Source organism: Battus philenor, unplaced genomic scaffold (genome assembly GCF_028537555.1).
Source record: "Battus philenor isolate CCGP_79_NKW_IND1 unplaced genomic scaffold, ilBatPhil1.0.hap1 SCAF_17, whole genome shotgun sequence".
Lineage (NCBI taxonomy): Eukaryota > Metazoa > Arthropoda > Insecta > Lepidoptera > Papilionidae > Battus > Battus philenor.
The window spans coordinates 1,773,319-1,788,242 of record NW_027181679.1 but is presented as its reverse complement, the minus strand read 5'-3'; the positions used below and the strand labels follow the sequence as shown (position 1 = coordinate 1,788,242).

Below are 14,924 nucleotides of genomic sequence, written 5' to 3'. Positions count from 1 at the left end.
GTACTCGGCGAAACAATTCCTGTTGTTGATGGATTGGTTTATGATTAGATGGATTGATTTTTTGAGACGTTGAAGGTTCAGGTGATTCTTGCCGTTGAAGAGTCGTCGTCTCTTCAACCTCGACATCATATACCCCTTGGTCATCATCCTGTACTAGAAGTCTTTGGTCTTCGTCATCAAGCACTAAGTCATCTTCCTCATCGCTATTGTCGCCCACAAAAATTTGAAGAATTTTATTTTTTCGAAGTTCAAAAACTCCACGTCCCTTACGAAACATATTCTGAGAAAAATATGAATAAGAAAATGATAGCATTTTGGTATATCACCAGGTCAAAAGTTAAGAAATTCCGTATAAAAAGTATCCCTTTACGCCGACAGGGACATCTGTGTCCCATAATCTTTATAAAGATTTATCACAGAATACAACATAAATACATTACTACTGAATATTTAGAATAACAATTTACTTAACAGGTAATGATAATTTGACACTGTAAAAACTTGAAAAGCACTTTTACAATATCAATTATTTATTCCAAACAGCAGATCATTCGCGCCAAAAGAACTCTAACGTTCCGATGACGATAAACAATAAACGGTGTTAGTTATCCTATATTGCCAGTAAAAAATAATAAAAAGGTACTTTCCGAAATATTAAAACAAAAAAATAATTTACAATGGTTACGTAAATATTTAATTAATCCATGATTTTTGCTTGGGACACCGGCGTCCCCGTGGTCGTGAAAGGGTTAAGAAAAGGGCCAATATTTAGCCACTTCCGCACATGCAGTTGTAGTCGTGCAACAAAGTGCACCGCCCGCCAGCCTGCTGATAAATGCGTATGCGGCAAACAATGCGAATCACACAACTGCCACCGCCAAATCACTCAACACGTGTTTCACCCCTCTACGGGACATCTTCAGGAGTTATGTTACACCGATTAGTGCCAAACACAGAGTGAGATATTATAATTCACATATTAAAAATTGTTATATTTTATTTTAAAAGAGCAACCTTTGAGTTTCAGACTGAATCTTCTCAACATATCAGCGTTCTGAGCTGGTGGTAGCTTACTACTTATAATGTTAAAATAGTAGAAGATTTAAAAACGCATGTAAATGCCTACTTTAATAAAGATATTACGAATTTAAATTTGAAAATGTGACAAGACCGTGCGCCCTTAACTTCATATGCCTATGAAACACCAACACGCCGCGGCTCCTCCGCTGTCCCATGCTATATAGCTCCACCTACACACTTATACACAGATACCGTTCCGGTACCAACTAAGAGATAATTTAAAAATGTTTTTGTGTATCTATTGTGTGCAATAAACATATTATTGTTATTAAATCTGCAAAGCTTCTTCAGTTTATGTGCAAATTTTAAATTTTAAAATGTCCTGCCTTGAAAGAACGGCGATTCGAATAGCGCTCTATTATATCTCGTTAAAGACAGAAATAAATATCGATTTATTTAGTATCAGAGTCAAACAAACATATAAATAATGAAAGAATATTAATAATTAGAATAGAACGAAATAAAGGTAAAAAAATGAAACAATATGTTTTAAATAAAAACAATTTTTTTTTATTAATTCTAATTTGTATCGCTAGTGTTTTTTTTTACAATATTTATTTTTCGCTTAAACTAAACGCAGACAGTTGGGAGAGGGTTGCCGCTATTTGATACGGATCTTTTTTCTCCCAGCTGCGAGGCACGACAGCGTTTTATAATTCATTACAATTTTTCTTACACAATTTTCTCTTATGGGTAAATACAGCTAAAATTTATTTATATTAACAAAACAATTTGGAATACTCAATTACATATTAGTTGGTACATTATTTAAAAACAAATTATTAGGAAGAGTTATGTTAAAAATATTATTTGTGAAATCTGTCAGCCGTAACTTGCAGTCATCTTGGCGTTCTTTGGCAAACGCCTGTGCCTTAAAACAGGCGTTTATCCACAATGTCTATTAAGTTACATTATTACAATTGCTCATACGTCCAACTATTATAAAAATGAAAATACGAATACAAAAGAAGATGTAATATTCTCTTGTTTAGTTTTGATTTTTTTGTGTTTTGACCCCCGTTATTGGGGAATTCTGCTTCCACCCCTATCTAGGTTTGGAAAAGGGTTGTTTTTTTTCATCTTTTTTGATTATTTTCACAGTCTTTTTTTATTTTCATTCACTGCTGTCATTCTTCACATAATCTATCGTTCTATCCTTTCATACCACAATTCAATCTATATTTATCTTCCATTCTGATTGCTATTCGTTCATCGCGTCATTATTTTCCTTCATTTATAAGTTTAGCCAAAAAAAAAATCATTAATTTTTTATTTTTACACACTATTAACATTATCACAGTATACTTATTTTCTATTTTATCACAGATTTTTAGATTTATGTTCTAATCTTTTAATATTTAATGTAATTTATTTCGACTCTTTTTTGTTTCTATTAGCAATATCCATTTTGTTTATTAATTTTTGTTATATATTTGACAATGCTTTCGCAAAACTTCAGAAATGCTACTATGTCAATCGTTCATTATTGAGGCGATGGTTTCTTGGCTTATTTTAACTACCAACCGGCCAGTCGGCATCCAGATGGATCACGGTCTGGTCCACACCCGGTTGACAGGAACAGGAGGGATCTGAGCTTAAACCGGTGAAGGTACTGAGAGAACCCCCCGTGCCCCGTGAAGAGTTGGACCGAGACCGCGTCCACCCTGATGTAACGGAGCACGTGGTAGGCTGCTATGGCGTCCAGAAGAATTTCTAGTTTTGATTATTACGCTAGTAACGCTGCTAGAGGATTTAGGGTTTGTGCAGCTTCATCGAAATTGACACAGGAAGTCGGCAAGCTGAATATTTAACTCTTGCAGATCGTATCCCGGATATGACTTGCACAAAGATTGACTCTACCCGTGTAGGTGTAAAGTGTTGTAACTGCAGTGTAGTGTAACTTTTAAATGAGGACTACACGGCAGTCGAGAGCGATGCGGTCCTGTCCTGATCGTCCTCTCTTTTACGCGGTCAAATTACGATACATAGATAAAAATATATTATACATATAATACGTCAGCGGTCTCATTTGCAAGCTAGTAACCAAGGAGATAGATATGTATGATTTCTATAAGAGATCGAATCACCAACGACGAGATCCATAGACGAACATATATATATAACTCAGGAACTTGAAGTGAGAAGGACATATAGCGCGAAGAACATATGATCATCTTTCAGGAGTGGAGACCACAGATCGGCAGGCGAAGTATAGATCGACCATTTAATTACATAGATGTCATTATTAAGGTCGATTTCAGACTGAATGCACGCTTTCAAGTGGTGTTCTTAGAAATCTGTAGGTGATATATATGTCCGACAATCATTCGGCATGTCTATGCAAAGGTTGTTTGAACGAAATAATTATTTGCTATCGAAAGGCAAGACCATAGTTTTTAGTTCGTCTTTTTCATACTTAATTTTTTCACATTTCATTGTTATAGTAAAGATTATTGAATATATTCATTGTTATAGTAAACATTTTAAATAACTTTATTAGAATTGCTAAAACAATAGACATTACGTTTTACATAAAGATAAGATATAATGTTAAAATTGTTACAATATTACTTTATCTAATCTGTCCTGCTACGGCCAGTCCATTGCTGATATGTACATTCTATATCAATCAGTATAACCGCAATCCAAACATATTAATAGTTTGACGAAATAAATGTAGCCATACAGTTAACACAGATAATAAAATCAATTATATTTATACTCGTTAAATGTCTTTCACACGTATACGTTTAATGCTATTTATTATACTATCTATTACTATTAAAAGATTTTTTAAATTTTAGAACACTGCTATTGGTAGAGACCTATTTATGACATAAGCACGCTTGTTTAGTTTAATCTGTGCTCAATTTTATTACAATCAGTGGCAGCTCAGCGGTAGTAGACTGATACCTGTGATCATAGGTCTCAGGTTCGATTCTCGGGATACATTCATATATAATTCAAACTAATGCATTAATTATATGGAATTGCCACTGCTCACAAGCGTCCTCTGCATACCATTATACCACATTAAGATCGCTAATCCTGCTGCCAAGCGTAGTGATTATGGTACATGCCTCTGTGTACAACTTTTGAGGAGGCTTATACCTTGCAGAAGGCGTCTATTATAGACTTGAAAGACGACAAGGTTTTAAATTAAATCTACGATGTATTATAATGTAGCTAAATTATCTTTATACGTATTTTAAAATAAATCAACATTCAAACTTTAAAACAAATAAAAACGAAATTATTAAATAGTTATTATTCATAACACATTTCTTTTTAAAGATAAATACCTATTTATGTACTTGTTAAGTGTATATAAAAATAAATGTCAATTCTATATTTTTTAATTAAAATTATAAGCACTTTTCTGGAGCAGTGGTTCATTCCTATTGTTTTTGGAGAAAAATAGCTGGAGAGAGAGAGAGGACTCGACGTCGTCGTTTGAGCCCATAGACGCCCACAGCCAAAGTTAGACCTGTTTGCAAAAGATATCTATGAGGGGATCATACCATAATCGCCACGCTTGGCAGGCGGGTTGAGGATTGCAGTGTAATATATTGTTACGCAGAACACGCTGCTGCCCACCCTCTAAAAACTTGTTAGAGAGCAGTGGCAACCCTATATAATTAATGCACAAAGTGTGAATAATAAGATTGTATCTCGAATCGAACTCATGATCGCAAGTATCAATTCTCTACCGCTGTTACAAGTAAAAATATATGAAACAAATCTTATATTATTGCTTGTAACTAAAGCCAATCAGATTTATAGCCACCTCTAGCGATATTCCAAACTAGTTGAACTAAACAATTACGTCAGTGCATAAAACGAAACTCCCTAACTATTGCAGCAGTTGTTTAGTGATAAGAAAATCTAATTCTTTTTTCAAATATTGAAATTGTTTCGTTATAATTTATTTTCGTTATAACGCTATAAATAAACGTAATGATATATTTGTAAATTGTTAAAATATTAATCTTGATAACGTAGGGGGCACTGTATGTACACTATATATACAATATATACATTAAATACATATATTAACTAATTGTACGTATATATATATGTGTGTGTGTGTGTGTGTGTGTGTTAAAGCTTGTACAGCTATAACTAAACACCATGTAATTTTTTTTATTATAAGTTACGCAGTACTCATAGGAATGTTATAACAAAAGTTTATAAATGGAACAAAAGTTTGAAAAAAATGTAGCTATTGAAACTTGTGCATTTTGACGGTTCTATTTGAATGGCGAATCGGTTAATCATTGCTAATACAGGACGTCTTTTGAGACAGTTAGTACTGCAAATAAAAGTGAATTTTTCCATTTTTCTTTTTTTTTTCATTTTAATTATTACCATGGATTAGCCACTTGTTCACCAGAACAATGTAACAATAATAACTCGGCAAGAAAGTAGAATGTATAACAGAAATACGGATTGTTTTTAGACATTTTTTAAACAAACGACGTCAATTATCTGAGAATTGGTCAGGAAGTACAAGTAATCTCAAAGTCAGGTGACTTACGCAAGCCACGAAGTTGCCCTGCGCAGAGAAAGCCGGTCTTGCACAACTGTTTCTTCGTGTTCATTTAAGTATTTTCGACCTTATGCCAGGCGAACTACGGTCTAAAATTAAATAACGATGTACGATTTACCCCGCTTTACGGTATATAGTGGAGTTTTAACTTTATTTTAATAGTCATACGATTTAAAGTTGTTTAATATTCAGTGACATTATGTTAAAAGAACAAATATAACATTGACTATTGTATATTATCGTTTTGTTTAAAAATAGTTTTAGCATTTCTTTTTTTTTTTTAATTGAATTTGGAACGTTGCCAATATTTTGTTGATGATATCCAAATAATAAAAATGACGGTTGACTTTTATATTTACATTAAGAACTACCACAATGGGTCTTAAATAGTAAAGATCACATAACTCTGTATATGAGGAGATACGTGGAACAACCTAGATCACCGATGTAGCTCCAAAAATTGTCTGAAGCGGCAGTGGGAGGGATGATGATTATGTAAGAGCAACTTTACGTCATCACCAGCGGCGCATCGAAAAGGGGAATTCAACAGATATATAATTCTTCATATACGTCGGGCCAAAGAGAGCGTTATTAGTTGAACATTGTTTTCGTAGTTTTAAATCGGTATAAATATAGGCTAAGCTTGATGAATATACACACTACACCACACCACATGAACCGTTCTAGGGGGCGGCCTCCCGCCCCCTATTCGCAAACAGCGTGTGCGAACCGGTAGGATCAAGATTCCTTCTTGTTTCGCCGAATGGCCCACGCTGCCGTCTCAAGCCGCAACACAACAACGACATTACTTACCTCTACTTGGATAGAGCGGTTTACTACGTGCGAACGTCATCGTGCACCTGGATTACCACCTGGATTACCACCTGGAGGACCCTTGCCAACCATGCCAAGAATAAACACACTTATACTTCAAACTTCGTATTGTTACCTCAAAGATCCACTAACCTTGGAAAGATTACCACAAATATATACTTTAAAGGTTATAATTTTTATTATTTCAGAAACAGAAATGGATTCAGCACATATGCCGGCAGACATGAATCCCATGCATCATCATGACCACGACCACGACCACGACCATGGAGACGGGTGTGCCACGTCCCACGCCATGACGGTAGGCATAATGATACCATCAGTTCTAACCTTCTGTTAGAGTATTAAAAAGAGATTTTTTCTTTACTACTTGGTATGTTGTTATTTCGAGCACCGATAAGACTTTCGGATATCTTCAAGCTTATCCAGAGGTTGGCAATAGAGGCGTAACTTTAATAAGCACTCAAATAGATAACAATTTTAATTTTTAAACGGTTTTATTTAGTTCGACCCGTACGGAATTTGTTTATTTGGGTTTTAGAAATTGAAATTTAAGCACCTTCCCGTTGTCAGATTGATCTGAAATTTAGTACACACATTTAATTTAGATGACAATACATTATAATAAAATCAATAACATTATAAATCTAAGATGGCTGGCAATACAAAATGGCGGATTACATATTTTTCCTTAACCCCCTCAATATGGGTATCAAATGAAAGGGCTTCACTAGTAAAATACGATGATTATGTCAAAATTTAAAATTCAAGATGGACGCCGTTCCAATATGGCGGACTAGGTACATATTTTTCCACAACCCCCACAATATAGGTATCAAAAAACCGTTTAACTTAAAAGTTTTTTAAATGTATTTATTTCTTTTCAATTCATATTTACTCATTAAGATATATAATATGATTGATTACAGGTATAAAAATTTTAAAGAGATTTTTAAACTTATTTTCAATCACCTTATATAAATTGATTTAATTTATTTTTTATTTGGAATGCGACTGGCCAATAACATCTGGCACTACAACGTCCGCACTGACATATACTATACAATAATTTATTTATGTGTGAATTAATACTATTTAAAACGCTTTTTCTTACTATAATACTATATAAATATACCTTTAAAACTTTTATACCTATAATCAATCACCGGTATGTATAGATATGATGACAACAAAATATATTTTCTGATGAATAAAAATATATCGTAGTGTATTTTCATTTAAAAATATTTGGCACTGTAATATAAAATATTTAAATTTACCGTACACTGAAATATAAATAGACGTATTGCATTGCGTTATCAGTGTTAGACCCTTACTTCCGACTGCCTACCTACTCCGCAATCGATAGGCGTGAGAATGGTAATTGCGGTTCACCGCTAACCGTGTCTATCGATAAGTTAAATGGTGGTGTTTCATAATAAAATAGTTAAGGGCATTTAAAATTATTAAACATTGACTGTATGCTAAAATGCAAGATTATAAGCATTGTAATTGATCCATGGACCACAAGATATTTAGACCATCTTTTTCTTAGTTTTAAATGTAAAATTAAAAGGAAAATAACATTAATCTCAGTTTTATTTAAGAATCTTTGGTGAACAGAAATGTTTGAAGCTTGGTTTATTGACGACTCATTTACATGATTGACATTTTTTTTGCTGGCTGAATGACATATGATCTTAATGTTGAAACCATCATCAGCATCTTATCAGCGATAGGACATCCGCTACTGAACTTAGGCTTCCCTCCTAAACTTCAATTAAGACAGGTTTCACTTGCATGCAATGTCTTTTGACGACCATAACAAGGTCATTCGTCTTTCTTATTGATATCCTATTTTCACTTGGTCCGGAGTCATAGATCATTTAGAATATTATGGCTCCAGCGGTCATCTGTTGTACGATTTATGTGACCTGCGCGCTGCCAATGCACTAGATTTTATAGGTTACTATCGTCTTTCTATGGGTCACTCGTTAGATCACATTTTATATCAATTGGAATATAAAGTACTAGAAAATACCTTTATAAACATATGCGGTTAGAGGATAGAAGTGAGTTTCTATCTGAGCACATATTCCTTCTTTAAAAGTGAGGTGAATGAAAGTCAGGAGTGATAATGGTATACATGTATACAAAAAAAATTTACATTTTATTATTTCGATCCTAAGACTGCAGCGACCAATTTACTAGTGGCTTCCAAATTCAAAAATTATTAAAAATAAAAGTATTGTCTACGTAGTGGCCAGAAATACAGAACGTGAACATTACATACGTTTCGTTTTAAATTATTTATATATATATCAGAAATGTTGAGATGAATGTAATGGAATGTTTAACGATTTGCACGCTTTCCTCGTATTATATGCCGGTGATAGTGACCTGCCAAAACAATGTTCGTGTGGACGGCAAGAGTGACGTGCCGAATGCAAACTCACTTGTACCGCACACTCCACTGACACAAAGACCGATTCACGGAATCGGTTTTCCATTCACCGCGCACATCACTACTCTGTACATCTTTGACGTAACTGCGTAGCATTCCACGGTGTCTTGATGATGCATAGTTTATTGCGTTTTAGTTCTCTTTTACCAAACAGACTCGTCACCAAATTTTAAATGCTCCTACCATGATTTTCCTCAAAGAAAAATACACCCAAAGACTACACAGCTAATAAAAACAAGTAGTACGACCTAGTTAACGGAATAACTAGAATTAAATGCGTTTGTACGCATTGGTCGCAGGAGCGAGGATATAACAACGAAATCTCTCCATAACCTGAAGGATTTTAGGGTCTATCTATTTTTAGGCCCTTGCTATTGAAGACCTCTCGTCCTCTCTCCTATCTTATTTTTAGGACTTGGACATATTTTACAACATTTTTTTATTGTACATTTTTATTTTCACGCTCTCTCTCTCTCTCTACCTTCACAGATTCTCTCTTTCTTCCTTCTTTCGTCGTTCACATTTTTTCTCTTTCTCATAGCATTCATTTCATTTGATTTGCGCATCGCCTCCCATCCACATTTCTTAAAAGATTTTTAATATTTACACTTGCAATTATTATGTATTTTTAATAAATATCAATATTCTTTTTAGTGATATTTTATATAATACAATTTTATGATTAATATCTGTTTTTTTTATGTAACAATTGAGTACTCTCCTTATTTCGTTTTCTTTGATTACATCGCTTATGATATTGAATTTACCTGGCTTGGCGAGCGTGTTACTCATATCGGTTATGGGCTTCTTAAACAGCGTTGGTAGGATCGTTTTAAATTTGTTTAGGCAGGCTAATTCTGCTATATGAGTCATCAGCACCGCATTTGAACCCTCTCTATGCAAAGCGATGCACTCAACACCCTTACAGTTAATTCATGGTATAATAAGAAGATACATCCAATTATTGTATAATATTTAAAATTTTCTTGATATTAATTAAAAATATGCGATATATTTGTGCACCACCTCTGTGCCAATGTACCTTGAAAGTTCATAGTTGTGTTAATTCGTATTGGAAATACTTTTAAACAAAATTAAAACGTTTTAAAAGAGATTTTTTTATTTTAACATTAGTATTGTCTTTCATAATTCTCCTTTTAAATTATTTCTTTGTTAAATATCACTGTGTTATTACAAAATGGACAGACGACATTGTTAAGATGATCAGAAGACACTGGATGCTGTACGGTTATAAACAGGTCAAGGAGTCGACGTCTTACGGCTGAAGTAATGATGAAGATAGACATTACTTAAGAGAAGATAGTAAACACATTCAATATCCGACTTAAATGAGAATCTTTTGTGATTTCCAGTTCCATGCAGGCGTGTGTCAGGAGATCCTCTTCAACGGATGGCTGACCACAACAGCGTTGGAGCTGTTCGGCTCTGCCGTCGCCATCTTCCTCGCAGGCATCCTGTACGAAGGACTGAAGTATTATAGAGAAGCACTTCACGCTAGGGCTACAGCTGCAACAGGGGATTCCCGGGTTAATATTACCAAAAATGAATGCGGCAGCCAAGGACCTTGCAGCGGTACCGCGGTGGTCAAGTAAGGAAATCTTTTTTGTATCACTCTTTTTCAGACTGAATTAATACCAAAATGCTTCGACTTTATCTAGTTGATAAATCTTTCAATAGAGAAAGTATACGCTTTAATAATAGGATCCCAGAAGATGTGTAAGCTTCCATTGCTAGATTTAAAGAAAATGTCATAGATCGTTTGTATGATAAGGTTTTATTAACATCACCATCATTATTTCAGCCGTAAGACGTCCGCTACTGAACTTAGATCTCCCCCTGAAATTTCCGGGAGAGCCGGATGAAAGCGGCTGCGTTCAGTGTCGTAAACCAGTGCTCGGCAAGCTTTTCTCATCTACGGCACATTAAAATCTTTCCTAAAATGTTGCGGCACACCGAAAGCTAAATTCGAGAGACGAGTGATGTAACGTGCCAATATGTTTCAAAAACAAGATATTTAATGAAAAATTGTAACATTTAAATCTGTAAATTCTTACCGCGGCACACTTGTATCCGTAACGAGTAACATTTCGAAAACTGAGCTTAATCGCTTAGCAAAAAAAAAACATAAAAACTATTTGCCAAATATAGAAAGAAGGTTCTAGTGAAAAAAAAAGGATAAAAGTAAATAGTAAAGACTAGAATTTAAAAAAAACAGCAGCTGTTTGTGCTGCTAAACATTTAATTTCAATCTATAGTTAATCATTTTATTACATGTCTTGTAGTTTACGAAATAGAAAACTTATTTCTCTAACCAATTTTGGTTATTTTTATTTAATGAAAAAAGTGGTCGCTGTAACATAATTGTTATATTTTTTGCACAGCTAAAAGCTGTAGTACTGGAGTTTAATATAAATGAATTATTTAAAAAAAATCTCATTCCAGATACTCAATGCTGTCAAGCGGCCATGTTGTACAGACGCTTCTTCACATCGTCCAGTCAACCGCCTCCTATATCCTCATGTTGGTGTTCATGACCTACAACGTTTGGCTTTGCATCGCACTGGTGCTCGGCTTAGCCGTCGGCTATTTCTTCTTCGGCTGGAGAAAGAGCACGGTTGTCGACGTAACCGAGCATTGTCAATGATTCACCTCGAAAAACCAGGGCCGGATTAAGCAAATACATTAATCTTACAGAGATATTTTATACATAAATTTGGCAGAGTACTGTACTCGAAAGCCAATTATAATTCAGCCCTGTTTACAATTATTTACAGTATTTAGAACGTAATTTTCATAAAAAAATAGGTTTACAAACCTGTTCAAAGTTGCATTGAATGTATCGTGACGTGACATATTTAGTACAAATGCAGTGATTATCTTGCCAATATAAGACGTATGTAGATCTAAAAACAAATTACGATGTTCATACGATTGATCAACGTTATTTTTCCAAGTGAAATACATAAATTTCATTTACGCTATATAAAGATTTAATAATGAAGGTATGACAAGTTATAGACGTATATATCTATAGATGGTAGCGGGAATTGCAAATATGTATAAAGCAGTCTGTTAATTTTCTTTTATTTTCTTTTCACATAATAGAAACAAAAACAATTTACAAATACGGCCCATTCAACTTTTTATTTACTAATGATTATGTCAACAATAAACATATACGCAGCAATGAACTTAACCTACTTATATTATTATGATATGAGTTGGTTTATTTAATAAATTATATGCAATCTTAATATTATAGCAATCTGTTATAATTGTTATTATCATTTAATACGTTGTATAATAGATTTGCTAACCTAAAATGCACTGTCATCGAAAAACACAATCCATAAGTTTTTTTTAATGGCGGGAAATTGAGAAACGTTTAGAAAAATAAACGAACGTGTTTGTAAAATGTTTTATCGAAAATATTGTTGTCAAGATATAATTCTTAATGCATTTAAATGTTACAATACTAATAATAGTATTACTTTTAATATTTCCTTATGTGAATGATTATATCAGGAAACATTTATTGTTTACGAAGATCAATCGATTTTCGATTTCCGCGACTATTTATAAGCAACATCGGAAGAAATAGCGCAATCGTGTGACATTGTTGTTTTTTTAATTTTTACGCACTAGAATCCCGCTAAATTGCTTCTAAATATGTCAATTAAAAAATAACCTTAAAACTTCTTGGCCTTTTAAGAGATTTGTATAACCGAAAATTGGGACCAAATACAAAAACTGTTTAAAAATTCAATTTCGTCATTACATATATTACTAGACTATTGTATATTAATGCAAATATATTTAATGTATTATATATGCGTATAAACAATTAAAGCATAAAATACTTTTGACAAAGTTGAAGAATTGAAATTAGCTAGTGGTAATTCTTCTTTGCTGGCCACCGTTTACACAGGTTGTGTACATTTCTGTAGTTAAGCAGTATTGCGTAAATATGATTTTTTTTCCGTTTTAAAGGACAGGATAAAGGAGTAATCTAAGGATTTAATAACCTATCTTTGACTTATGTAACACGTAAGCCTACTTGACACCGCACTGTTATCGGCGGGCTGCAATAATTATATATTGTTATTATTATTATCTGTTAAAGTTTTTCTAAAAGAGAAATATTATTCAAATTAAAAACTTTTTAATATTTTATTGAAAAGTCTAACTTTTCACCATTTAAAAAAATAACATCTGTCAGATATTTACCGCGACGAAATTCGTTTGCTTTATCAAAAGTTTTAAGAACTTTTTCAAAATGATGTGAGAATATATTTCGTCACACGGGTCGAGAATTTTTGACTTTATAATCAATTCAATTCAAACTGTATAAACTCAGTTTAACATAGACCTAAAAAATCCGCTCATGTTAAAAGCTACGATCGGAGCGGTCAATTGACTACTAAATTTAGATTAGGATTTCATTTTGCGATCAGTAAAATTAGTTTGAAATAAATTTTCACTTGGCTGTATGACATTTGACATTGGCCTTTTGAAAAAATATGTAACTGACATCTTTATTTTTTTTTTAAAAAAGTTACTGTAGAAAAACTTTTTTTATAAAATGTTGATGATAAAGAGAGGCGGTGTTAAGATGCATTGTATTATAATTGTACGAGTATTATACAAGTGTGGAATGCCATTTTATTAATCTGTTTTTAATATGTATATATACTTCTTTTAATGCAATAATGACAAATTGTATGGTCGATTCAAGGGTATAACAGTTAACTATAAAGCAATAATTAAAATTCAAATAATTTTGTAAAATTGCCTATTTAATTATTGCTATACAAATTTTGTGATATATAAAATGAAAGTTTATTTAGTTTTAATTTTATAAAATGGTTAATAGCATGTAAATAAAATAAACGCAACATTCCTATTCTATTTGCTTTTTTTATTTCAATTTAAGGTTTGTTTTTTAGTGTCCTTTTCCCGTAGCGTCCTTAACTCGAGAAGTAGAGTTAACGAAGCCTTTTTAAACCACAGATAACAATGTTTATAAATATAGTTTTTTTTTTTACTTTATGTTCCTTCGATTCGTGAATTTAAACACCTTGTGACTAAGCGTATATATGGGATACCATTGCCTTCAGTTAGAAAAAAATTCGCTCGATGCTTCACCTTTCATATCAAACCATATTTATAAAAGTTTAATAAAATTAAAAAAATACAATCTAAGCCATTGTGAAGTTAAAATATTATTAAATAAGAACTTTCCAAGACCTTAGTACTGCTCACAATCGTTTTAATTGTCTGTACTTAGATGTTTATTTTCTTTAATATTGTTTAACGTACACGAACTCGGAATGTTATGAACTAAACATGATTTCATTCCCTTTACTAAGCAATTATTTTAATAATCAACTAGTTTAATTGTAATCCACATTTAAATTTAATATAATTTTGGCGTACTTAACGTAATGTGACTCTTCGGTTACTTTACAAGAATATTGATTTCAACCGCCATTTTTGTTTAAATAAAAAGAAATCGAATTACAAAATAATGTTGGTTGTGATGACGTTAATGCTTATAATAAGTTTATTGTTATAAATTTTATCGTTTTTTTTCGGCTTTTAACATGTGAAACGTGCAGACAATGTTTCTAATCGAAAGTTCGATTACATTATTAAAATAATACTTGGAAAATGTATAAATATTAACTTAAGAACTAATCTACTTTATTTTGCTTATTTACAAAATTACCACGAAAATAAAGTCTAAGAAATAAATTATTAAATTATGTGGAATTCTGTAAATTATTGAGCCAATATATCGTAACCAATCTGATCTACGTAATTTTTTTCAGTATATTTTACTTTTTAGTATATTTCATTACATTTACTTATATTTAAGTAAATAAACACGAATACAAGAATTTTTTTTAAATTTAAGTAAATAAACACGAACTCAAGAATTATTTACACTGTTTTACCGAACAGATAAGCTACAGA

General features: G+C 32.6%; 1 protein-coding gene across 1 annotated transcript; it reads left to right on the top strand.

Annotated features, from left to right (window-relative positions):
- The first annotated feature begins 6,657 nt into the window (after positions 1-6,657).
- LOC137919883 (high affinity copper uptake protein 1-like) lies at positions 6,658-12,032 on the top strand. Its single transcript, XM_068763102.1, has 3 exons — positions 6,658-6,764; positions 10,301-10,536; positions 11,391-12,032. The coding sequence occupies exons 1-3, from the start codon at positions 6,660-6,662 to the stop codon at positions 11,590-11,592; spliced, it is 543 nt and encodes a 180-aa protein (XP_068619203.1). The 5' UTR covers positions 6,658-6,659; the 3' UTR covers positions 11,593-12,032.
- The last annotated feature ends 2,892 nt before the right edge of the window (positions 12,033-14,924 follow it).

Excerpts from the sequence above, each read along its gene's own strand:
- LOC137919883 (XM_068763102.1), top strand. The coding sequence starts at position 6,660 with ATGGATTCAGCACATATGCCGGCAGACATGAATCCCATGCATCATCAT. Across the intron at positions 6,765-10,300 it reads CCACGTCCCACGCCATGACG|TTCCATGCAGGCGTGTGTCA; the intron begins GTAGGCATAATG and ends TGTGATTTCCAG. Across the intron at positions 10,537-11,390 it reads AGCGGTACCGCGGTGGTCAA|ATACTCAATGCTGTCAAGCG; the intron begins GTAAGGAAATCT and ends ATCTCATTCCAG.